Raw genomic sequence first — 23,587 nt, forward strand, 5'->3', positions numbered from 1 at the left:
TATTGATTGTGGTTGGGGGTGCCTGGTTGGCTCAGTCGGTAGAGCATACAACTCTTGATATCTGGGTCATGAGTTTGAGCCCCACATGTGGTGTGGAGTTTACTTAAAATAAAACATTTTAAAATTGATTGTGGTGAAGGTTGCACACCTCTGTGAATATGCATAAAACCACTGAAGTATACACTTTAAGTAAGTGGATCGAACAGGCAACTAGAAAACGGGCAAAAGTCATGAAGAGATGTTTCACCGAAGGGAAACGTTTCACAGATGGCAAATAAGTGCATAAAAAGATGTTCAACATCACTGGCCATCAGTGAAATGTAAATCAAGACCCTGGTAAGATATCACTACATACCTATTAGAACAGCCAAAATAAAAAATAATAACAATACCATGTGCGGGTGATGATACAGTGAAACTGGATCATTCACACATTGCTGGTGGGAATGTAAAATGGTGAAGCCACTCTGGGAAATAGATGGTGAGTTTCTTGGAAAAATGAACAAAACGCACCACCATATGACTTAGCAATTGCATTCCTAGGTGTTAATCCCCAAGAAATGAAAACTTATGTCCACACAAAAAACCTTAACACAGTTGTTCATGGCAGCTTTATTTGTAATAGCCAAAAACTGGCAAGAACCAGCATGTCATGTAGGTGAATGCTTAAATTGTGATCCATCCATATCATGGAGTAGTAATAGCAGAGAACAAGGTATTGACACACACAGCTTGGATGATTCTGAAGGACATCGTACTAAGAAAAAAAGGAAACATCAACCTCAACAGGTCATGTACCATATGATTCCTTTTATGTAACAGACCAAATAAAATGACAAAATGATAGAGATGGAAAACAGATTACTGGTTGCCAGGGGCAAAGGGAAGTGGGCATGACTACAAGGGAAAGCCTTGTGGTAAGGGAGTAATTCTGGATCTTGATTGCAGCGATAGCCACATACATCTAGACATGTGATAAAAGGACTCGGAACTGTATACACACACTCTACTAATGTCACACTCTTGGTTTTGATACTGTACCATAATTGTGTAAAATATGGGCACACAAGACCTCTGTTTTATCTGTGCAACTTCCTGTGAATCTATAATTATTTCAAAATAAAAAGTTCTATTTTTGCAACTTCCTGTGATTCTATAATTATTTCAGAATAAAAATTAAAGTCCCCAGCAATCTCAATGGGGGCTCCAGCTGGGGAACATGGTCCCAAAGGTCGCTGGCAGGGGACCCACTGGGGACTTAAATCCCTAATCATCACCTAGAAAGAAGGAGTGCCTGAGACCTCTGCTGGCCTAACTCCAGGCATCGCTCACAGTCTTGTAACAGGAGGAAACTGGGCAGTAGACTCACAGATGTGCCTCGGTTTCTGGAGACCAAAGACTTATGGAGAAGGCCAGGGTGGAAGCAGAACTCTATGACTTTGGTGCCTTTACTCTTCTTTCCAACTTTCCTTCCAAAGAGGTAGTCTCCATTTTGGGTGGCCAAGTGTTCTAAATACTTTCTGTATTTATCAGTGATTCCTTCCTGTTAATGATTCTTCCAATGGGGCTTGTAATTGACAATTCTTCCTGTAATTGACATTGGGTGATGTGCCTCTCCTTTTATGGTGGATGGCCAGCACTTTGGGTCACATCCCCTCTGGGAAAGCAGTGGAGCCAGGCAACTAGGTGCTACCATGAGCCCTGGGCTACCACTCCCCACCTGGCCATGTGCCCCCTCGGAGCCCCCTCCCCAGGACCATAAGATGAGGATAGTGATCGCGCCTTCCTCACAGGTTTAGTGAGGTCACCCGTGTGATGGACTCAGCTGTGTGAGCGCCTTATGACAAGCATGTGGTAAACAGACCTGGTTTCAAATCCAAGTGCTGTCAATTATCAGTTGTGACATCCCTCAGTTTCCCTTCTAAGGGAGATGACGATATTGGCAGAACTGACCTCATGGGTGTTCTGTGAGAAATCACAGGCACATACAGTGCTTCACACAGTGGCTGTCACGAAATGAATGTGCTGTAAAAGTGAGCTGTTATTATTATGGATATTGTCACTAGCTCTGCTTGACCAACACTCCATGGGTGACCTGGAGTTGGGGCTTGACAGAGAGACCCTTTGAGACCAAACTATTTTTTTCCTCCCATTTCCCAGGGGAGCTACTCCAGGCAGACCAGACTCTGGGGGTGGGTCTTCTGCTTGCCTGCTGCCCTGCCCGGGAGGCCTGTGAGGCTGAGGTTGTCTCCTCCTGTCCGGGGAACAGGCTGGAGTTGACAGCGAGGAGGGTGGGGAAGAAAACCCAGGGAAGGAGGCTCTGGCCTGGAGCCCTTTCACTGATGAGGATGACAAGCTGCCTGCCGCAGGCACTGTCCTCAGGATAGGACTGGGGGCTGCCAGGGATGGGTTGTTCTCAGCCAGGAGGAACCTGGGAGGTGGCAGGAGAAGAGGAAAAGGAAATGCCTGTGGTCATGACCCTGACCCGGTGCCTGGGCGTCTTCCCTCCTACACGCGGTGGCTGTCCCTGCCAACATGAGACCTGCTCACCTCTACGCTGGCCCGGCCAGATGTCATCCTGTGCCTCTGTCCCCATGTCTCTAAGTCACCATGTCATAGGTTCTGACTCTTCCTCAGCTTGTAATTTCCCAAGGGAGGGCTGCCGTCAGCCTTTCCTATTGATGCGGCTGGAGTAGGGCACACTTGTGTTCTCCACGAGCTTGTTCCTTCCACCGTCTTCAGCGGCTGAGGAAGAGGCTGTCTGGAACCCCTCTCTCTCCCTCTCCTCCAGCACTAGCCAGCTCCATCATTTCCTTTTACAACAGAGGTCCTGACCTGTCCCCTCTCACTGTCTCCACTTCCTCTCTCTTGGCCTCCTGAGCCCTCTGCCCGCAGCTGCCCATCAGCTGGGTTCATTGTTCCCACAGTGGGGTCTTAGAAACCTCAGCCCCTCCTTAATATGCTTCTGTGTATAATCCTCCAGTGACAACCCAGATCACTCTGAGTAAAAGACCAAGTCCTAACCATCCTATAAGGCCTGTGATCAGGCTTCCTTGAAGCCGGGAACTGTTCCAGCTCACCACCACCCACCCCCCCCGCCCCAGGCATGCTGGTTTCCTTCTGGTTCCTAAACATAACACGTACATTCCCACCCTGAGCCTTTGCACCCGATCTTGGCTTTTCCCTGGATCCACATCCTCCACAAATGACCAGAATCCCCTCCCTCACTTCCTTCTCTCTACTCAAATGACCTCTTTCCAAGATGGCAGCCCTACACAGCACATTCTGTCCAATCGTGCTCACTTTCCTTCTTAGCACACCCACTCCCCAACCAGCACTGGTTTGTTTGACTGATTGTCATCTGTCTCTTCCACAGAGTGTCAGCCTCATGAGGTCGGAGAGAGTTTCTTCTTGGTCACTGTGATATCCCTGGAGCCCAGCATAGGTGCTCAGTAGATGCTTAGTAGGCACATAACAGGTGCTCAGGAACCACGTGTCGATGGAAGAGATGGATTCTGGGGGGAGTCTAGGAGAGGGGTGGAGTGTGATATCCCGAATTCCGATCCTCCTTGTGTGTCATCACTGAATGTAAGTCCCTCCTAAGAGACGGTCTTTGTATCAGATCACTTCGTTTTCCGTAAACTTTAGAGGTTTGCCTATGACCTTCAGGACTTTTGTTCTGTCTGTCCTTTATTTCATACATCTCTTTAAATCAATTCACTTGACTGTTTTAAGTTATTTGAGAGAGAGAGAGAAGGAGCAGCATGAGTGGGGGAGAGAAGCAGAGGGAGAGAGAGAGAGAGAGAGAGAGAGAGAATCTTAAGCAGGCTCCACCCTCAGCACAGAGCCTGATGCGGGACTTGATCTCACGAAACTGTGAGATCATGACCTGAACCAAAATCAAGAAAGAGTTGGATGCTTAAATTGACTGAGCTACCCGGGCACCCCCACTTGACTATTTTTTAAACAGCCTCATCCTAAGCTTTTGTTAAAAAACACAAACCGAAAAAAACAACCCAATCACCAGTTTGGCGTGTCGCTTTCCTTTTGTTCGGATCCATGCCGAATGAAACATCAGTATTAATGTAGAAGTTGCTCTCCAGCATGGCACTCGGGCGGCCCTTTGGGCAGCACAGGGTTACCGGACTCCCTCATTATTGACACTGCTCTGCTCCTCGGGGCGAAGTCCTTAGGGGCCTTCCTATCAGCCCAGACCTGCCGGAGCCAGAGTCTGTCGTCAGAGGACAGGTGCGTCAGGGTGGGGTCCCTGCGGTGCGCAGGAGATCTGCTCGGAACTTCCCCCGTGGCTCCTGTGAAGTCCCCACGATTCTCTGCCTCATCCTCCGCCACTCTCCGTCCTTCCTCTCGGCTCCCGGGATCTTGCCAAATATGTTCCCACTTGGGGGGGCCTTCACACGCCGTGTTCCTGTGAGACTTTCCTGTCATCGGGACGCTTCCCCTGACCCCTGAGACCCCGAGGCACACTTTTGTCCCGGGCTCTAAAAGCCCCCCTTGCACTTCCCTTGGGAGCAGGCGCCATCGGTGGCAGTCGGGCATCACGTGTGAGGTCCTTTGTTCAACGTCCTTCTCTCTACCGGACCAAGAGGGCTCCGGGAGGAAGGGGCTCGGGCTAGGCCTGGGGTCGGTCCCCTCCCCACTGCTCACAGCCCCGCGACCACCCACAGCCCCTTCTTGCTCCCGCAAGTGGACTCGCCATCCTAGCCGGAGGCGGCCTCATCACTTTCCCTCCCGACACGGTTTGGTTAGTCCCGCCTCTCAGCCTTGACTTTGGCCTCTGTGGTATCCTCTGCCTTCTTCAAAGAGCAGGGAGAACAGCCCGGCCCAGGGCCCGCGGCCCAATTGCGGCCCTGTCCTCCCCGCTCCCTCAGCACCTTCCGTCCCGTGAGCCCCCGTTGCTTCAAGATGGCGGAGCGCACAGTGGCGGGAGCCCGGCTCTGGGCTCAGGTTGGGGCTGTGCAGTCACCAGCTGGGGGACCTCAAGGACGTGATTTAACCTTTGTGCCTCGGCTCCCCTAGGTTCCCAAACATCGATGCCTCAGAATCACCCGGAGGACTCGTCAAAACACAGACTGCCGCCCCCCCACCCCCGAGCTTTTAGTTCCTGCAGACTGACAAGGGGCCTTGAGAATGTGCCTTTCTGACAGGTTCCCAGGGGACGCTTATGCCGCTGGTACAGGGACCATTGTGAGAGCCACTGTCCTACTTGTTAGGGAAGGTAAGTGGAGATTGATTAACCTCTTCACGTTCCCAACAGGGGTTATGGAAAACGAAGAACTGAGTCCAGGGCCTGGCCACTCCATTTCCTAGCCCTGGGACCCTGGGGAAATCACCTGGCTTCTCGGAGCCGCAGCGTTCTTACCTTCACAGGGTTGTCCTATCCCTTCCCACGATAGCCTGAGCTTCTTGACGGGGCTTGGTACACAACTGGTGCCTAATTAATGTTTCTTGAACCAAATGAGTGAGGTGGGAGAGGCTGAAGCTACAGACTGTGGCACGAACGTGGGGGGAAGGCAGTCAAACCAACACAGGCTTACGAGACGGTAAGACCTGCGGTCACCCCGACCTGCGGTCACCCCGCCCAGCAGAGCGCAGGAGGGAATGGGAGTGAGTGAAGGGGCTAGACTCAGCTCACAGCTGCCAGCCCCGAGTGGGAGCGGCTTCAGGGCAGTTGGCCTGGGCTCAGGGCTAGAATTCCTGGGCCCACGTCGCCACACGGGGCCTTGCAGAGGGCAAGGAGGGCGATGGTAGGTTCGCCTAGGAATGGATCAGAAATCATCAGGATCGGGGCGCCCGGGGGGCTCAGTCGGTTAAGTGTCCAGATCTCGGTTTCTGTTCAGGGCACCATATCGCAGTTCTGTGAGTTCGAGCCCCGTGTGGGGCTCTGTGCTGACAGTGCAGTGCCTGCTTGGGATTCTCTCTCTCCACCCCCCCACCCCTCCCCCACTCACAATGTCTCTCTCTCTCTCAAAATAAATAAATAAACTTTAAAAAGAAATTTTAAAAAGAGTCATCAGTATCTAGATAGGTATTTGGATTCCGGGCATTTATTTCATGTCCCTCTGTACAGGCCCTGGGGCCGGGTGTGGGGGCAGGAGACCAGGCGGGGGGCAGCAATAAATAACACGGACAGACAGACGGAGCTCCCCTCTGGACAGATGAGGTTAAAGGAGGTTAGAGAGGAGCCACAGTGCGGGGTGGGTGCTGGCAGGGTGGGGGCAGCTGGGAAGGAGGGGAGGCCGGGCCCCCAGGACCTCACTGTCACCTGCCCCATCCCTTTCCTGCCCCAGCCCTCACCGCTCCGGGGAGCAAGGGAGCCCATAGCCAGTAGGGGCCGGTGAGGGTCCCGAGGGAGGGGTGGCCACACTGGCTGCCCCCACCCCCTCACTTGACACGGATTTCAGCATACTCGGCCAGCTCCTCCGTCAGGGTGTAGCTGTCCTTGGTGGGCCGTTTTCCCAGGTCCGAGTGAGAATAGCTCAGGTCCAGCTCTGGGGGTTCCCCCCGAAGGCCCAGCAGCCTCCTCTCAGATCCCAGTCGCCTCTCGCTCTGGAACAGAACCAGCCCGTTAGGAGGCCCTCGTTTCCACCTTTTCCAGAGGCTGCGGTTACGTGCGCCTGCACGGCCCCAGAGTTGAGTCCCAAAGCCCCACGTGAACCTCCTTTCTCGTCCCACCCTGGGGCCTTCGCCCCCACGGGTGCCCCGACGCACAACCACCTCCTCCTTGCTGAGCCCGAAAGTCACCTACAAATTCAATGTCTCCGGGAAGCCCTCTTCAATGCAGGGATTTGAGGGGCATGCAAGTCAACCCATAGCATCTTCCCAGATTAAAGCCACCTGGTCGGGATCCCACCTTTCCAAATATTTGCAAATGCCCGGCTCAGTGCGTCCTTCCCTATGTTTGGGTCTGGTGAGGCTCCCCTCCGCAGTCTGCGAGATCCTGCAGGTGTGACTTCGGCTTCCCTGTCATGTGCCCCATCCCCGCCCCCACCCGTTGGACACAGACACGGGGCAGCGGCCACAGACAGAAGGGAGCAGCAACAGGACAGAATAGACAAGGCCAGGAGTGCCGGGCAGGGCCGGACTTGACCGGGAGCCGTCCTGGATGCCTGACGAGAACGCACACACATGCACGCCAACCCCACGGCCCGACAAGGGCCCAGAGGCGGGCACACTGAGGCCCCCGGAACCTACCTCCTGGGGCGCTCATTCCAGGGCAGAGACCTCTCTGGACTATTGGAGAAGGAAATGCAGTCACAGACCCGGGTGGGGAGGATGGGGGCTGCCCTCAGCGGAGCCCCTCGGCCCCCTTCACGGCCTCAGCCCGAGCGCCCTGCCCCGCCCAGGTGCAGCCAGCCCTCCGCACTTCCTCCCTGCCCCTTCTGAGGGGCCGGCCTCCCTGCTGCCCCTTGGCCCCCCAGGCTCTCCCAGACCCTCCGTGTCCCTGGCACCCAGGTACTCCAGCTAAGCTGGAGCCACAGGCCCTCACCTCATACTTCTCTGGTGCCCCAGAGATGCGGAAGTCGCTGCTGAACAGGACCGGGGGGTTGTCCCCCGCCGAGAAGCTGGGGCTCTCTGTCACGTTCTTTCTGCAGGGCAGGACATGTCAGCCCCAGGGGGAGTCCCAGGCCTCCCTCTCCCTTCCATTTCTGCACCCCATCCACCTTAGGAGTTTCACTCAAGGGACCCCAGAGTGGTTTCCAGCCTTCTCTCTAAGATGGGGCAGACGGCCTCTTCAGAATGACCAGCCTCTTCCTGTCCCCCACTGCCCATCCCTCCACCTGGTCCCTGCCACTTTTCAGGACCCCGGTCTGGCTTCTAGGGGTTCTTCCCTGGCCCCGTCACACCCTCTTGCTGCCAGGATGTGGTGCAGAAAGATTAGTCCGCTCTCAGGGGAGCTGACGTGCGTGTGCCACAAGGCAGAGAAACAGCACCTTTGTGGCAGGGGGGTGTGGTTTGGGGCCGGGAGTGTTTCTGTTGCCAGAAATGAGGTGTGGGATCACCAGGGCCCTGGAACCACCTGGGGCCGACCCCGTGGTTGCGAGCCAGGGGTAGCTGGCATTCCCCCATCACGCTGCGGCCTGCTCAGGAGGAGGGCTCCCAGAGGGCAGGAGGCCATAACAGAGAACGCAGGGGACAGGGACCCATCAGGGGAAAGTGCCCTCCCAAGCACTGGCGTGCCCTGAATGGCGGTGGCTCGTGTGGGCGGGAGCCTCTCTCCTCCATCCTTCGGAACATTCTCAGAGCAGAACTGCCCTCCCACACACAGACAGGGAGGCCTCCCTCACCCCCCCCCCCCCCGCCCCCCGGCAGCCTCTAACTGACCTCCCCGCCTCCCTAGCCCGGGAAGACTCCCCACGCCCAGATGAGCCCCGGCAGGCCACTCACTTTCTCCGCGTCTGGGTGATGTAGCAGACGATGGCAATTAGGATGGCAAAGGCGACCACGGCTCCCACGGGGCCGATCTTGGCCCACATCAGGCGGTCTGAGGACAGAAGACCCAGGCCCCCTCAGGGTTGCTGGCGGTAGTGAGGACACCCGGGTTCTTAGGAGCCAGGCTGGGGCAGAGGTGACAGTGAAAACATTTACACAGCTGGGGTGTCCTCGCCCTGACTGGCCCGGAGGGCTTAGCTGCCGGAGGGCCCAGGAGCGGACCCGGGAGAGCACAGGCAGACTCAGGACAGCCCCTCCGTATCACGCGGGAAGGGCACCCTTACCACCTGATCAAGCCGCGTGCTCGGCCGGCCTTGGGGAGGGCAGTGTGGATCCAAGAGGAGCCCCCTCCACCCCCACCCCCGTGGCTCCCGGCCCCGGCCCGCACCACTCACGGGCTCCCTGGAAGGGCAGCTCCAGGCTCTTGGTGCCGTAGAGGTTGCGGGAGGTGCAGATGACCCGGGGCGGGGCCTGGGCCTGTCCCCGCAGCGTGAGGATGCTGGTGAGCAGGAGGCCGCTGCGCTCCGAGTACACGAACTCTCGCTCGGTCTCGTTCACGGTCACGTTGCGTGAGGGCAGCTCGAAGGCCACGGACGGCTCAGGGTTGGATTTCACCACGCACAGGCACTGCACTGTGTCCCGGGCCGCTGCACAGTGGGACTCCAACAGGATCACAGGGGCGACTGCGGGGGCAAGAAAGACCAGGACTCAGGGGACCAAAGGCCCCCCAGAGGCTGAGGGCCAAGGATAGCGGCGGCCGCGTCAGAGATGAGCTGTATTTCCCCCTTTGCAGAACCTCTTGCACCCTCTCTTCGTTCACCTTGCAAAACACAAATGAGATCGTGATGAACCCCCCTCCCCCATGTCACTTACAGTGACATCCAAATTCATTTCCGGGTCTTGCAAGGCCCCCGCAGGACCCAGCCGCACTAATCTTCTCTCGCCATGGCTCCTTCCCAGTCGCACCGGCCTCCTCGCTGTTTTTTAAAGTTCATGGAGCTTTTTCCCACCTCAGGGTCTTTGCGTTTCCCCCTCAGCCTGGAACACTTCCCTGACATCGGCTGAACTCAGTCCCCTGCTCTGCTCAGATGACGCCTCTCTCTCCTACCACTCACGGAAACCGCACCTCGCTTCCCTGACTATGCATTGCCGGCAAGTTTGGGTCTGGTCCCCGGCACTTACCCCTACCCACGTTAGACGATCAATTTGGCTGGTCTCTTACTTCCATCAGGACAGGCTCTCGCTCGGCCTCCACTCTGTCCCCACACTTAGACCACGCCTTTCACGCAGCCGAGCTCTGTGAACACTGGCAGGAACTACAGATGCCCCTGCTGATCGCTAGAACCCCCTTGCATCCTGACCGTCCCTCCCTTGGGGGCCCCCCACTGCCATTGGCACCGGCCCCCATCCTCCCCCCAAGATCATTGTGTTGAGCCTCCCTTTGCTGCCATTTGTATTACAAAACTGGGACTGCTCCGGTTTTTTTGTTGTTGTTTCTTTCATTTTCCAAAATATGATCTTATAATAGGATCTCAAATGTTGCTTTTTTAAAATTTAAATCCAAGTTAGTTAACTTGAATGTTGCTTTTTATTTTATTATGTTTATTTATTTTTGAGAGACAGAGGGAGAGAGGGAGAGAGAGGCTGGAGGAGGAGTAGAGAGAGGGAGACAGAGGATCTGAAGCAGGCTCTGCATTGACAGCCCAGAGCCCGACACGGGGCTTGAACTCACAAACCGTGAGACCATGACCTAAGCCGAAGTCGGATGCTTAACTGACTGAGCCACCCAGGCGCCCCTGAATGTTGCCAAGTTCTTTTTCCCTCCTGAAGAATCCAGCACTAGAGTCCGCTCACTCTAGACTGAGCTCTGGGTCTCAGTCCCGACCAAAACCCACTTACACGTGGGCAAAAGACTCTCAGGCCATCAATTCCCCCACTTATTTTCAATTTCCAGAAAACAAACAAACAAACAAAAAAAAAACAAGTCACAGTGATGGACCAGGTGTCACGTGACCGGATTCAAACTAGAGATGATTCCAGCTGGAACCTCAATGCGTTCATGCATCTAAATCTAGTAAATTAAACACGTATGGCCCAAATTTTGCCCAGGCAGACAGGCACTGTGCTTGCCGTAGTGTTAACGAGTTAACACACCACAGGGTACATTAACAATGACAAACCTGAACTATCACATTTTTAAAAAAACCTTTTCACGCACGACTGCGGCGCTGTGCCCGACGCCAGCCTCCCGCCACTCTGCCCGTACATGCTCAGTGTCTCCGCAGCTTTGCGGGCAGCCCGGGACGCCTAGGAAACCCTGGCTGACCTTACGCAGACCCCAAGTTCCACAAAGAGCGGGGAGTTCTGGAAGCCCAGCCGGAAGCCCAGCTCCGCCCCGATCAGGCCATTCAGCCTCCCTGGGTCTCCAGGATGGAGTTTTCATCTGTGCAAACAGGAGTATTGGTCCTTCCTCGAAAGGAGCTACGTGAACTCTGAAGGCGGGCTCACAAGCGCGATGCTCCCGAGGATTTAGGGGGAGATCGACAGAACCATCCCGGCAGAGGGAGCGTATGAGCAAAGCCTCGGCGGCAGGAAAGGCCGGGCGGGCATCCAGCCTGGAGTCCGAGGGAGAGATTAGCCGGAAGCGATGCCTCGGCCTTCCGGAGCGCATAGGACATGTCAGGCGAGGCACTGTGGGGGGGGCTCGCTAACCTCCACAGTCTTCACAACCTTCTCTGGGCTCAGCTACTGCCCTCATACCCAGTTTTCAGCGGAGGGGCGCAGCAAAGGTGGAGTCCCTTGGCCGGGACCACGCAGCAAGGTGGGGACAGGGCTGGGATGCTGACCAGCTCACACTTCAGTCTCCTTCTGTTAAACCGGGGTGAGGAACAGTCCCTCACCATCACGTGTTGTTGTGACACCAAAATAGGTCAATGTGTGCCGACGGCTCAGACTGGTCCCCGCCCACAAACACTCAGGGGAGGCGAGCGCCACCTGCGTGTCCCACGCCGAGCTGGCCCTGGGATCAGCAGGCCAGCGGGAAACCCCAGGAAACCCCGCACTAGGAACACCCGCCGCCGTTGTCAGTGAGCACGAAACCCCTGGTGCTACAGGACAAAGCCTTCGGGAACAGAAAGGGGCCTCGGGGAAGCCTAAAGGGCTCAGCAGGTGTGGTGGGGGCAGGTGGGGGGGGGGCACAGCTGCTTTTCAACTCCAGCAGATTGAAGGCCTTCCACTCCCCATGTGTTATCAGAATGAGCCAGATTAAGCAAGTCCTTGGGTCCCCAGGGCTGTGGGGACGCGAAGCCGCCACGGGTTTGAGAGCAGAGGCAGACGAGAGTCCAGAAGGATCCTGGCTCTACACAACCTTCCTAGCTGCATGGTCTTGGGGGATTCTGACCTTGGTTTTCTCCTCGCTCCAAGAGGAGATGATGATAGCACATACGTGCTTCACAGGGTGGCCATAAAGGCTCAGCAAAGTAACACCGCGGAAGTTAGAATCCTGCCCAGAGCAGACCGTTCATGACCCCTGGCCACTCTTACTGCACAGGGGTCTGTGACTACAAACGTATGTGAGATGGGGTGGTGTGCACGTTCCGCGGCTTCCATCAGATTCTCTGGGGCTCTCCGCCTCTAAAACCCAAGATCCACTGGCTTGGGGTGTGACAGGGAAAGGGGGCGTAGCAGTAGGAGGAAGCTGGGCCCAGGAGGGCAAGCATGGAGAAAGCAGAGGACCCCACAACGCGCGATCACCTCGGACGCTGCGGGCAGAGAACGTGCGCAGAGGTGAAAGGCCAGCCGAGCCTGTGTGGCCACCCCTCTGCCACAGAAGGTGGCCCTCCAGAAATAATCTGTATCTACCACGTACTGATTATCGCCACATACACGGTATTGAGTATGGATTGTGCTCAGTGCCTTCCGGCAAACCCGTGTGGTGGGGACCACGGTAGGGGGAGTCACGGAGGCCAGGAGCGGAAAAGCCTGGAGACTAGTGTCGGAGGGCCAGGCCGGAGCTAAAAACGAAGCAGATGGAAATGTGGAGAGGACACTCCAGAGGTAGTCGCGGCAGGAGAGGGAGCGGAAACGTTGACTTGGGAGCCGCGGCCCTGAAGGGCGGCCCCGTGCCAGGGTGGGGGTGGGGCCGTTGGTGGTGACGTCGGGAGAGGTGCTGCTTGCCAGTGGAATGAGGAGTTCCATTTCGAAGACAGTTAGCTTTCTATGTGCATCCACCCCACCTCTCTGGCTACACTGTATCTGATAATAAAGCTTGGTGCCCTCTTGGTCCCCTCCCCCACATCCCACAGAGCCACACTGCCCTTTGCACAGCACAACTGTCTGATCAATGTATTCTGATGTAATAACAGAGGATGAAGTCAACTGTGGCAGTACGGAAAAGTGGAGCCAGTCTGCCTGGATTTGAACCGTTTTCTGGCTGTGTGACTTTGGGGAAGTGGCATAACCTCGCTGGGCTTCCGTTTGCTTCTCCGGAAACTGGAGACAGGACTAGAACCTCCCTCATGGGAATGTCATGTGGATGAAACGAGTGGATCCCTGTACAGAGCTTTCCAGCAACGCCTGGTACCCAGCAATGCAACACAGGGGTCAGAGGTCGTGATTACTGTTGAACGCAAAAGGCCACACGATCCAGAAATCTCTTTGGTGACAAGCACGCCCCAGGATGTGAGAACACAGTACTCTCAGGGGGGACTTTTAATTTCTTGCTGTGGATTCGGCTTCCCTACCTTCCCCATTCTCACCTGCTGGTGCAAAGCTGACCCCGGGTTGGGAGGCACGGATGCTTTCCAGTAATCCAGGTACCCCCACCCATCCATCCACCAAGGCAGGGAAGGTGAAGGAGGTCAAGTCCAGCCGGAAGTCAAGATCAAGTCAGCAGGGGAAGTGGGGGGGGCGGGTACTCACACTCCACGGATAGGTTGAAGGTGGTGGCCCTCTGGCCGTACTGGTTCTCAGCCACACACCAGTACTCTCCGTCATCCTCAGGCGTGACGGCAGGTAGTTCCAGCTGCAGCTCGCTCTCGTAGATGACCGTGGCCAGAATCTGCTTCTCCTTGAAGATGGTGAGAATAGGATCCGGGTTGCTCTGTGTGGAGCACAAGATGGAGACCGTCTCCCCCTCCACGGCCACCATTGTCCCGTTCACCATCGGCTTCCGGGGTGCATCTGGGGGGCAGGACAGGGGGCCGATGGTCAGAAGCCAAGGGTGCCTCTTCTGCCGGCCAACTCCCAGCCCCAACGTGACCCCATCCACCCTGACCTGAGCGCACCAGCTCAGGGTGGCTCGGGTGACCCCTGTCCTGGTTTATCCTGTTTACATCAACACGGGCTCTGCAGCCAGTGTACTTGTGTTTGAACCTCAGCTCTGCCCCTTCCCAGCTGTGAGTGGACCCATCTCCTAACGTCTCCAAGCCTCTGGAAAAGGAGCTTAATCAGAGTCCCAACCTCACAGGAGCCACTGGGAACCTAAGTGGCAGGCACTCCTGTAACCCGAACAAGGGAAAATGAAGATTTCCAACCACGTGAGCAGACCCTATGTAAGTAAACAAACATACAGGAGGCAAGATGGGGATAACTGCTTTGGAGAAAAATTAATGTAATGGGAAATCAGGGAGTTACAGTTTTAACTGGGATGGTGAGGGAGGGCCTCCCTGGGTCTAGAAGAGGTGGGTCAGAGCCAGCCGTGGGGATGCCTGGGGGCAGAGTATTTGTGTAAAGCACTCTGAGTAAATCTTGGCTGTAGCTGTCATTATTATTATCCACAGCCCTGGGCATTTTGCCTCAATAAATATTTGTGAATGAATGAATGACCTCTCCTTGGTTCCTAACAAAGAACCTCATCTGACCAGCCCCTCCCCATGGACTCCACAATACACACCGTGTAGGCAAGGGGCTGGGTGAGGTCCGGGGTCCCCTCATCCCTCCCACTAGAACTGCAACGGGGCTCATCTTGAAATGCAGATTTCCAGGGCCAAGATCTACTCCCAGAGCAGCCAAGGCTGTGGGCAGGAAGCTGAGTTTAACAGGCTTCCCCGGGGGGCGGGGCTGCATCTGTCCCCCACCTTGTCCCAGGGATGAGAGTGGTCACAGTAGGTGTTCGCCAGATACTTTGGGAAGCAGGCGGGAACGCCTCGACCTGACGCCCTCCTCTCCATCTCCACCTCCACCTTGTATATGGCCTGGAGGGGGCCGGGCCCTGCGTGAGGCCGTGCGTGAGGCCGGTTTCCCCTAACCTCTCTGCCCCGGGGCCGGTGCTGGGGCGTGCAGGAGACTCACACATGACGCTGAGTCCCACGGTGCGGTTCTCCTGGCCATAGGCGTTCTCTGCCAGGCAGGCGTAGACGCCGTCCTCCGCGGGGGTCACCTCTTCCAGATCCAGGAACAGGCTCTCGGCCACGGCCTCCCGGAGCACCGTGCCGTCCCGCATCCACGTCAGCAGCGGCAGCGGGTTGCTGTCGGCCCCACAGAGCAGGCTGACATGCGAGCCCTCGATGGCCTCCACCGAGGCATTCATCTCCACGATCACCGGGGGGTCTGAGGCCGGGGACACAGTGTGGGGTCAGGGGGCTGGGGCCGCAGACCCCGCCCCCGGCCCTGACCACCGCCCCCCCCCCCGCCCCAGCCCCACCCCCAGGCTCACACTTGACGTCCAGGCTGGCGTAGCCCTCGAACTGCAGAGTAGTGTTGGGGAAGGAGGCCTGGCAGCCCAGCCGGTGGCCGTTGGCCTCCCTAGTGGGCACGAAGTGTAGCAGCGACACCTGCACCCACGTGCCCTCGTCCTCGCGCAGCCGACCCAGCACGGTGGGCTCCCCCAGCCCTTCGTGGCCCAGCCAGCTCAGCTCCGGGCGCAGCTCTGGGCAGTTGTCAGGCACCATGCAGCTGACCTCGACTTCCGTGCCTGCCACCACCTCCGGGGGGACCACGATGTTGGGGGTGTCTAGATGAGACAGGGGTGGTGGGGGCCGGGGGAGGAGGGAGGGCTGAGGAAGCAGCATCGGGCCACGGGCCACCTCTACCTTGTCCTACTTCATTCTCGGTACCTGGTTGCCTCCCCATCCTTGGAGACAGAATTCCCTACGACCCTCTCTCCTCCCCGTTACCTGTCACCCAGAAGTCCTCCACAATCAACCACAGGTGTGCAATAATGAAAATAATGCTATAATGCCCTGAGTACATGACACCAGTTTGACTTGCCAGTCCTCCCAGCCATGCTAGTTAGGTGGGTAATATTAGTTTGCTCATTTTTGAGATGAGGAATTCTACTGAGACCACAGCTAGTGTGGAGTAAAACTGAACTTCAAACCCTGTCACTCTGGCTTCATAATCTGTGCTCTGGCTATGACATTATATCCCCTAAGGAACTTCTCTCTGGGTGGCTCAGTCCGTTAAGCATCTGACTTCAGCTCAGGTCATGATCTCACAGTTCGTGGGTTCCAGCCCTGCGTCGGGCTCTGTGTTGACAGCTCAGAGCCTGGAGCCTGCTTGGGATTCTGTCTCCCTCTCTCTGACCCTCTCCCACTCACACTCTCTCTCTCAAAAATAAACAATAAACATTAAAAAAAAAAAAACCCTTCTCTCCTTTCCCGTGTTTTCTTTGGTTTATTTTCCGTGTGTGTGTCCGTGTCTGGCTGTGCCGGTGGGGTCTCTTTCTGCATCACGGCTGTGATCTGGCTCATTTAGCTCCGTGCTGATGGGAGATCCGAATCTAAGGGCTCCATGCTACAGGGCCTCTCAGACACTAGGCAGCGTGCCCTACTCTGATTGCCAAATCTGGCCCAGAACTGCATTTTATTTGGCCTAAATTTAGGATTTAAAAAAAAAAAAGATCTGAATCAGCAGCCAATGTTTAGGAATTGGGAGATTACACGGAAAAAACACACAGTTCTGGTTTACTCTTAAAAATTCAGATCGTCTGGGAGCGGTATCTGTGCATTCTCCCGGATCACCAGCTACCCAGAGCAGGGTCCCCTGTGCCAGGCGCTGCTCTGAGCACTCGTAACTCTTCACTCGTTGAGCTCTAAGTGCTGTTCCCATCCCCGCCTTACAGACGAGGGAAGCACAGCCCAGAGAAGTGAAGTAATTTGCCCCCAGTCACCCAGCTGACACAGGGATCCATCCAGAGGCCTCACCCCGAACCCCTGGGCCCCACTGCTTTTCTCCGAGTTGTTTCTAGAAGAGGAAGAGCGCTCATATTCCTCTGAGGGCAATAAGACTATCCGGGGCCTTAGTCTGCTGTCGTCCGCCTGGTCCGTGTGGGCGTTGGGGTTTGCACCCCTCCCCCCAGCCAGACCGAGAAGTCCCCGGACCTGCCAGCCCGGACCTCCCTGGAGAGGTCCCGGGGAAGACTTTGTGCACCGCCCCAGCCCGCAGCACCCGCGCACCCTCTGGGGACTCACTGATGATGTCCAGAACACTGTGCTCAGAGAAGGTGTACTGGTTGTAGCCCCCGAGGTCCCCGCGGAAGTAGTACTTGCCGCCCAGCTCCGGGCTGAGGCTGCTGAGCAGCAGGGTGCAGTTGCGCATGCCCAGGTCCCCCAGGAGGCGGCTGCGGCCCTGGAAGCTCTCGTGCACGACTTGGGTTCGAGACTTGAAGACCACGGGGGGGTAGTTTTTCGGGTAGGGGCTGTTGAAGTACCAGACGCCGTGCACGACCGCCGGCCGCAGCTCGTCGGGGAAGTCGAAGCGGCAGGGGATGGAGACGCACGTGCCCTCGAAGGCAGAGATGGACGAGGGCATCCAGGCACCCCAGTGACCCCCTCGGGAGGCTGCAGGCAAGCGGGACCACTGAGGCGGAGGGACACGTCCTCCCTGACCCCCCGCCCCCATCCTCGCCCCCACTCCCCTGGCCTTCCACCGCCCTGAGGGCTCCAGGGGCCCACAGAGACAACCCCAGCCTGCTCAGGGCCCCAGGACCCCCAGCACCCCTACCTCGTACCTGAAATCATAATCCAAAACAGAGGCAGTGTCGTGAGGAATATCATTTTGTACAGCAAGCGAGCAACAGCTGGAAAGGGGAGGTGGTGGTGAGGGTTGCTTCTATTAAGGGGAGGTGGTGGTGAGGGTTGCTGCTGCTGGTATTATTATGGTCTGTAGTTGCAAACATTTCTATGGCATTGACCGCGTACGAGGCTTCAGCGCTTTACTCCGTGATATTAATTCGTGTGATCTCTTTGAGGTAGGTGCAGTTATAACCCACACTTTACACTGAGGTCCAGAGAGGTTAAGTAACCTGCCCAAGGCCACACAGCCCGCAAGTGGCAGAGTTAGGATTCAAGCCCTGTCTGCCTAGCTCTGGGTCTGCAGACTTCACCACCGAACCACCCTGATAATTAGCCTCCTTGTCCTCGTGCCCCTGGGCACCTCGAGAAAGTAAGGACAGAGCCAGGGCTGGGCCAGCAGCGGGAAGCGGGGGAAGCCAGGGGGAAAGAGAAGTTGGAACCCCGCCCCTCACCTCCGTATCCCTGAGTTGGGAATGTCTTCGGGTCTCACTTGAAGCGGTCAGCCAGCCAACCTGGAACGAGAGTCAGACAAGTGTCCCCCTGCCGCCCTCTTTCAGGGTCCGCTCTGAGTGGCGACCCGCCCGCCGTAAGGCTGCCCGTGTGGGCTCTGCGGCCTGTGGATGCTTGGGACCCTCCCACACGGCCCGGCAGCTACTCTGTGGCCACGGCCCACCCCAAGCTGTGATGGCAAAGAACTCTGGGGAGGAAAGGGGGAGCGGCAGAGCATTGGGGTGGGGGGGGAGGCAGGCAGGGTGGTGAGTAGGGTGAGCGAGCAGATGTCCCACGGCTGAGGCCTGGGGGTGGCAGGCAGGGACCTGGCCCATCAATGACTGGGTTTCACGGCATCAGCATTCCCGGCATGCCGCGGGAATTCCTGCCGCCCTCTCCCACCCCACAGACGGCCCCTGGTGTCCCCCACCCTCAACAGAGGCCAGGACCGGTTACAAAAGAGCCCTGTTCGCTCAGGGTGAGGGTGCCTCATCCCGGGGGGCTTCTCGGGTAGGTGGGATGGGAGAAGACTCCGGCACTCCTGGCTGGGCTCTGAGCGGGACAAGGCGGGACCAGGGGTTGGGAGTCAGTGAGTCCCTGGCACCCGGCGGCTCTGTGGGTTGCCTCAGGGTCGAAGCCAAGGTTCCCAAGTGGCTGCCTTTCCTGGCCTCCGCCGCCCTTCTTCCCACGGACACAGACGCATGCACAGTCAGACACATGCAAAGGCCGGTATGAAAAGTGACAGATCCAGACCCAACCAGAAGGAGCAGGCTCACACAGCGGGGACTCGGGCGCACCCCAGTCAGGGCCCTGCACCCGCAGACAGGCACCGAGACCCCCGCGCCCGCAGAACGTGCCGGCACACACACAGTCACAGAAGCATGCTGCATTGCCCCGCCTCGTGTCCGCTGCACGTGTCCACCTGGGCTGGCGTGGGCACGGCATTCAGGCACGCGCGTGGACCCGCCTGCGGGCCAGGCTCACAAAGACCCACAGACCTGCGCACACGATGAGGTGTGGCTGAGGACAGACCCGCCCAGACGCGCGCTGATGGCCACGTGGCTGATGCCACCGTTGCACATGCGACAGGAAGGCACAGGAGATAGACACAGGTGAGGCCCAGCCCCAGGACCCGGGCCGACTTGTGAAACAAGCTTGTAGGCCACCTGTTTTTCACGGGGGGTAAACTTGGTTCCTGGGGGGTGGGCCAGAAAAATCTTAGAGGTTCCAATGCAGTGTGAGTCTCGAAAGGGCCGCGGTGCATAAACATGCATAGGGTGTATCTGCTTGGTGGGAGTGGGATTAGGAAGACCAGGTCTACAATTTTTCCTTAGTGGGGTGTAACGAAAACAAGGCTGAGGAACGCTGATGCAGATCCAGGCGGACCCAGGGGCAGCGTGTGTGTGCGTGCACGTGCACACACACACACACACACACGCACCTGTCAGGTGCCGGGTGCTAGAACTTGCTCGCTCACGGCCCACCGCCCTCACGCCCTCACAGACAGCGGGATGCAGGTGTCTGATCTCCTGCCCATCCTTCTGTTCCTCATCCAGCCCCAGACACTCCCACCGCACCTTAGGAGCCCTCGGGCAACCGTTCCTGCACAAATTCCACCGTGGGGATGCTGAGGGGGCCCTTTGTTCTTTCTGGTTTCTTCCCTAAGGCCGGTCACTGTCCCTGCTGCGGTCCCAGCCCCTCCCCAAAGCAGTTCTGACCCGCACCCTGCTCCAACCTAAACTGGTGGCAGTTGCCGGTGACCATCCACGGCCCGGAGCACCTGGCCTTGGCGCGTGCTTCTGGGCGCCCCTCGCCGCCCCCTCAGTCCCGGTCCTCTGCCCTCCACCTCATCGCTGGCCCCTCTTGGCGGCGGTACTCACTTGGATGCTCTTGCTTCTGCGCCCTCTGCTCCACCGGCCCAGCTCACAGTCCCCTGGCCTCCCAGGGTCCGGGCCCCCACTTGCCAGCCCGTCCCCTCCCCCCGGGTGCCAGGGGCCGCCTGCCTCCAGGGCCCAGCTCCTCCCTGCCCCCGAGGGAGGGGGGCACAAAGGGGCCCTTGTCACCACCGCTGGAACTGGGCAGCCTGACGCCTGGGTTCTACTAGCTCCTTCCTGGAGGGGACGGGGCGGGGGGGGGAAGCGGCCTCACTTGTCCCCCCTCCTCCATCACCCTGGTTCTGGGTCCGTGAGAGGGCCTTCTGATATCCCTGGAAGTCTCAGGCTAACAGGAGGCCTTGTCCTCAGTGTCTAGGGAACGTCAGTGGCAAGAACAGGTATAACCTCAGTCCCAAGAGGCCACAGAGGGTGTGAGCAGGAGCAGGTGGGACCTGCCCGCTCCTGGCTTCAGCGTCACCTCCACTCTCTCTTGAGTCACTTCCCAGGGTCAGGTTGGGTGCCCACATCCTGGTCTATCTTCCAGGCTCTTCTTGCTATCACCAGTGACCGTATGGTTTGACTGTCTCCTCTCATGAGAACTTGGCCTCCAGAACGACGAGGGCTTTGCCTGCTTATTCCGTCTGTCCTGTTTGTAGAATGGCTCCTGGCACAGAGTTAAGCTTCCTAACCACAGAGCGGGTGCACGAATGTGTTGCTCAAATACCCAGCGGCACCTTCTGCCCGGAGACCTTTGCACTTACCTGTTCCTTCCTCCCGGACAGGTCTCCCTACCCCATCCCGCTCCCCACTCTGCCACTGGCCGCAGCCTATGCACTCTGTTGGCTCCCAGCTCGGACACCACTTCCTCTGGAAGCCTGCCCTGCCCGTCTCACCAAGCCGGGCCCCTCCATTCAAACGCTGCCCTGTCCTTCCAGAGCCCTCCGCACACTTGCCCGCCGCGCTCTGGGTGCACTTCTTCCGCGCCGGCACAGAGCTCCCAGAGGGCAGGGTTTCTACCTGTCTGTCTAGTTCATCCTCTGTCCCATAGAACAGCACCTGGTGCACAGAGGGGCTTATCGGGGGCTCTGTTTACTCTATGAGCTGGGTGAGGACCCTCTGTGTGCCGATTCCAGATTCCACAGCGATCCTCCTCTTTGGTCATGACCTCTGCAAGGTGCTTGTAGGGGAGGGACGGGCAGAAGGAGCTGGTGATGCCGCGATTAAGCGTAGTGATGGTTTGACCAGGAGCTGTTCAGTCACACTGGTGCATCCTCAGTCCTCATTCAGGCCAGAGCAGTTTGTGGGGAGAGGGGAGGTCCTTTCTCCCAAGGGAGAACTCGGCCAGGGTGGGGAGGGTGAGGGGCAGGGAAATCCCTCAGACCCAGGCGTGTGGAGTCAGAGAAAGCTGGATAGAGGGGGAGGGGGAGTCCCACCCCCACCTCAGGCTTCATGATGTCAGACTCTGCCCGTGCCTTTCCCAGACAGGGACAAAGGCCCATTGAGAGTGGGGTGGGGCTTGAACGCCTGGGTCCCGGAGAAGAGAGGGGCCCGGTGCCTGGGCTTCGGAGGAGGACACTGAGATCCTGGGCTACTCGTATGTCACAGCCTTCAGCCTCAACACCAACCCCGTTGGGGTCGCGTGCCTGTGCCGTTTGGGGGTTCAGCTCCTCTTTAGGCGTGCACCGGAGGCTGTCTCATGGGGCGGGTAGGATGCACACGCAGGTGCCTCCACAGAGAGCCCCGGCCACGAGGCTGAGATCTGCAGTCCTGGGTCCCCAGGCCACAGGAGGGTGGGGCGCTGGGGAGCCTGAGAGTGTCTAAAGGGGGAGCCGCCGCTCTGGTCCGGCCGAGCCTTCCAAACCAGGCAGGTGTGGTAAGGCTACTGTGACAGAGCACCGCATGCCGGGTGGCTCAAAAAACAGAAATTGATTGTCTCCCGGGGCTGGAGGCTGCAGTCTGACATCAAGATGTTGGCAGGCTCGACCCCGGGTGCTGGGGGGAAGGATCTGCTCCAGGCTTCTCTCCTTGGCTCCTAGGTGACGGTCTTCATGTTCGCATGGCGTTCTTCCCGTATACGGGCCTCTGTGTCCAAATCCCTGCTTTTCGTAAGGACACTAGCCCTATTGGATTAGGGTCCACCCTACTGACCTCGTTTTAACTTGATTATCTCTAAAGAGACCCTATTTCCAAATCGGGTCACCATCCTGGGACTTAGGACTTCAACATTTAAATGTGGGGGTGGGGGTGGGTGGCTCAGTCGGTTAAGCGTCCGACTTCGGCTCAGGTCATCATCTTGTGATTCGTGAGTTGGAGCCCTGAGTCGGGCTCTGTGCTGACAGCTCAGGACCTGGAGCCTGCTTCCCATTCTGCGCCTCCCTCTCTCTCTGCCCCTCCCATGCTTGCGCTCAGTTTCTCTCTCTCTCTCTCTCTCTCTCTCTCTCTCTCTCAAAAATAAATAAACATTAAAAAAAAATTAAATGTGGCGGGGGGTGGACACAGTTCAACTCATAACTCGTGAGCAGCTAAATCACCCGATGAACCGAAGCCTAGAGACGCTTCTTTTTCAGATGAGGAGGCGGGGTTTCCGTGGAGAGAAGACGCCTGCGAGATCCTGCAGCTAATGGGAGACCAAGCTGTCTACCTCACCTTCCTCTTCCCCCCCCCTTCGGTCTCCATTCAGGGAAATCACTCCCAGAGGGTGAGCCTCTCATGGCTTCCAAGGCAGAAGGTAGAGGGTGGCGAGGTACAGGACCGATCTGGCTCCCTGGCTGGGTTTAGTTGGGCTCACAGAGTGTTGTTTACAAAAAATAAAATCCCTTTCATCAGCTGCCAATATTTAAAAAATCAGGAAATTTCACATAAAAATAAGCACGGCCACCTTCTCTCGAAAAGAAGATTTCGCCATGTTTGGCCCATCTTTGGGCACAACAGCCATCTCCCGGTCGCCCGTTGGATACCCGGGCCTCCCCATGGATACGAAACATTGGGCCCAAATGGCCAAGGCCCCTTATCACCATGCTAGCGCTGATGTTTTCTCAGAGGCTGGGAAGGTAGTGAAATGCATCTTCTCTGTTTCTATCAGTGGGGAAATGGGATAAAGCGAGGGGGATATGGTCCCAAGAACAACGGGAGGGAACTCAGCTCCTCATGGAGGTGGACGGCGTTCTCCCACGTGGGTCACGGGCCGTGTGTCCTTGCTGAGATCACAGGGCCTCCCACGTGCTCCTCTGAGACAAGCCCACCACCCCTCACTCGTTCGCCGTGCCTGTCCGCAAGGTCGTCGGTTTTTCTCAAACTCCTTGGTGTCAGAATCCCTTTCTACTCTGCAAAATCTTCGAGGACTCCAAAACAACTCTTGTTTACATGGGTGGTATCTACGGCTGCTCAATGTATGAGAAATCGAGGCTGGGGCGCTTTTAAAGCACGCGGGCACACGAGCGCTCAGAGCCGTGGGGTCATCCCGTGTCACAGAGCTTGTACGCCCGGGACGCAAAGAAGGTGAAAGAAAAAAACAAGTGACGTTTTCGTAGTTTCCACCTTGTGGAGCCCTGCGAGGCGTCCCCAGACCTTGCTTTGAGAACCCTCGTGGGGAATCTGAAGTTGTAACCCCTGTTTCAAGAAGACTTCAAGGAGAAGAACTTGGCTTACCTTCCAGCCCCTGCTGGAGCAACGTAAATTCTAGGTCCTCTGAAGAGGGGAAGGGAGGGAAGAACAGGGAAGAAACTTCCTTCACCAAGCCTCCTTCCTTGCCAAACCCAG

The 23,587-nt window shown here is 57.2% G+C and overlaps 1 protein-coding gene across 3 annotated transcripts; it reads right to left on the minus strand.

Annotated features, from left to right (window-relative positions):
• Positions 1-6,049: 6,049 nt before the first annotated feature.
• MAG (myelin associated glycoprotein) lies at positions 6,050-19,915 on the minus strand. Of its 3 annotated transcripts, XM_006941398.4 has the most exons (12): positions 19,835-19,915; positions 17,918-17,977; positions 17,402-17,470; positions 16,863-17,231; positions 15,107-15,403; positions 14,743-15,000; positions 13,372-13,632; positions 8,847-9,134; positions 8,407-8,503; positions 7,508-7,607; positions 7,213-7,251; positions 6,431-6,567 (listed from the first exon to the last, which is right to left on the minus strand). In XM_006941398.4, exons 3-11 carry the CDS (start codon positions 17,445-17,447, stop codon positions 7,225-7,227), a joined length of 1,743 nt encoding a protein of 580 aa, XP_006941460.1. In that variant the 5' UTR covers positions 17,448-17,470; positions 17,918-17,977; positions 19,835-19,915; the 3' UTR covers positions 6,431-6,567; positions 7,213-7,224. The 3 variants fall into 3 exon arrangements, with proteins under 3 accessions (XP_006941459.1, XP_019674302.1, XP_006941460.1); XM_006941397.4 differs by lacking the exon at positions 7,213-7,251 and having other exon boundaries at positions 6,050-6,567; positions 19,835-19,912; XM_019818743.2 differs by lacking the exons at positions 7,213-7,251; positions 19,835-19,915 and adding an exon at positions 19,690-19,770 and having other exon boundaries at positions 6,050-6,567.
• Positions 19,916-23,587: the final 3,672 nt, after the last annotated feature.

The sequence above is a fragment of the Felis catus genome, chromosome E2 (genome assembly GCF_018350175.1).
Source record: "Felis catus isolate Fca126 chromosome E2, F.catus_Fca126_mat1.0, whole genome shotgun sequence".
NCBI lineage: Eukaryota > Metazoa > Chordata > Mammalia > Carnivora > Felidae > Felis > Felis catus.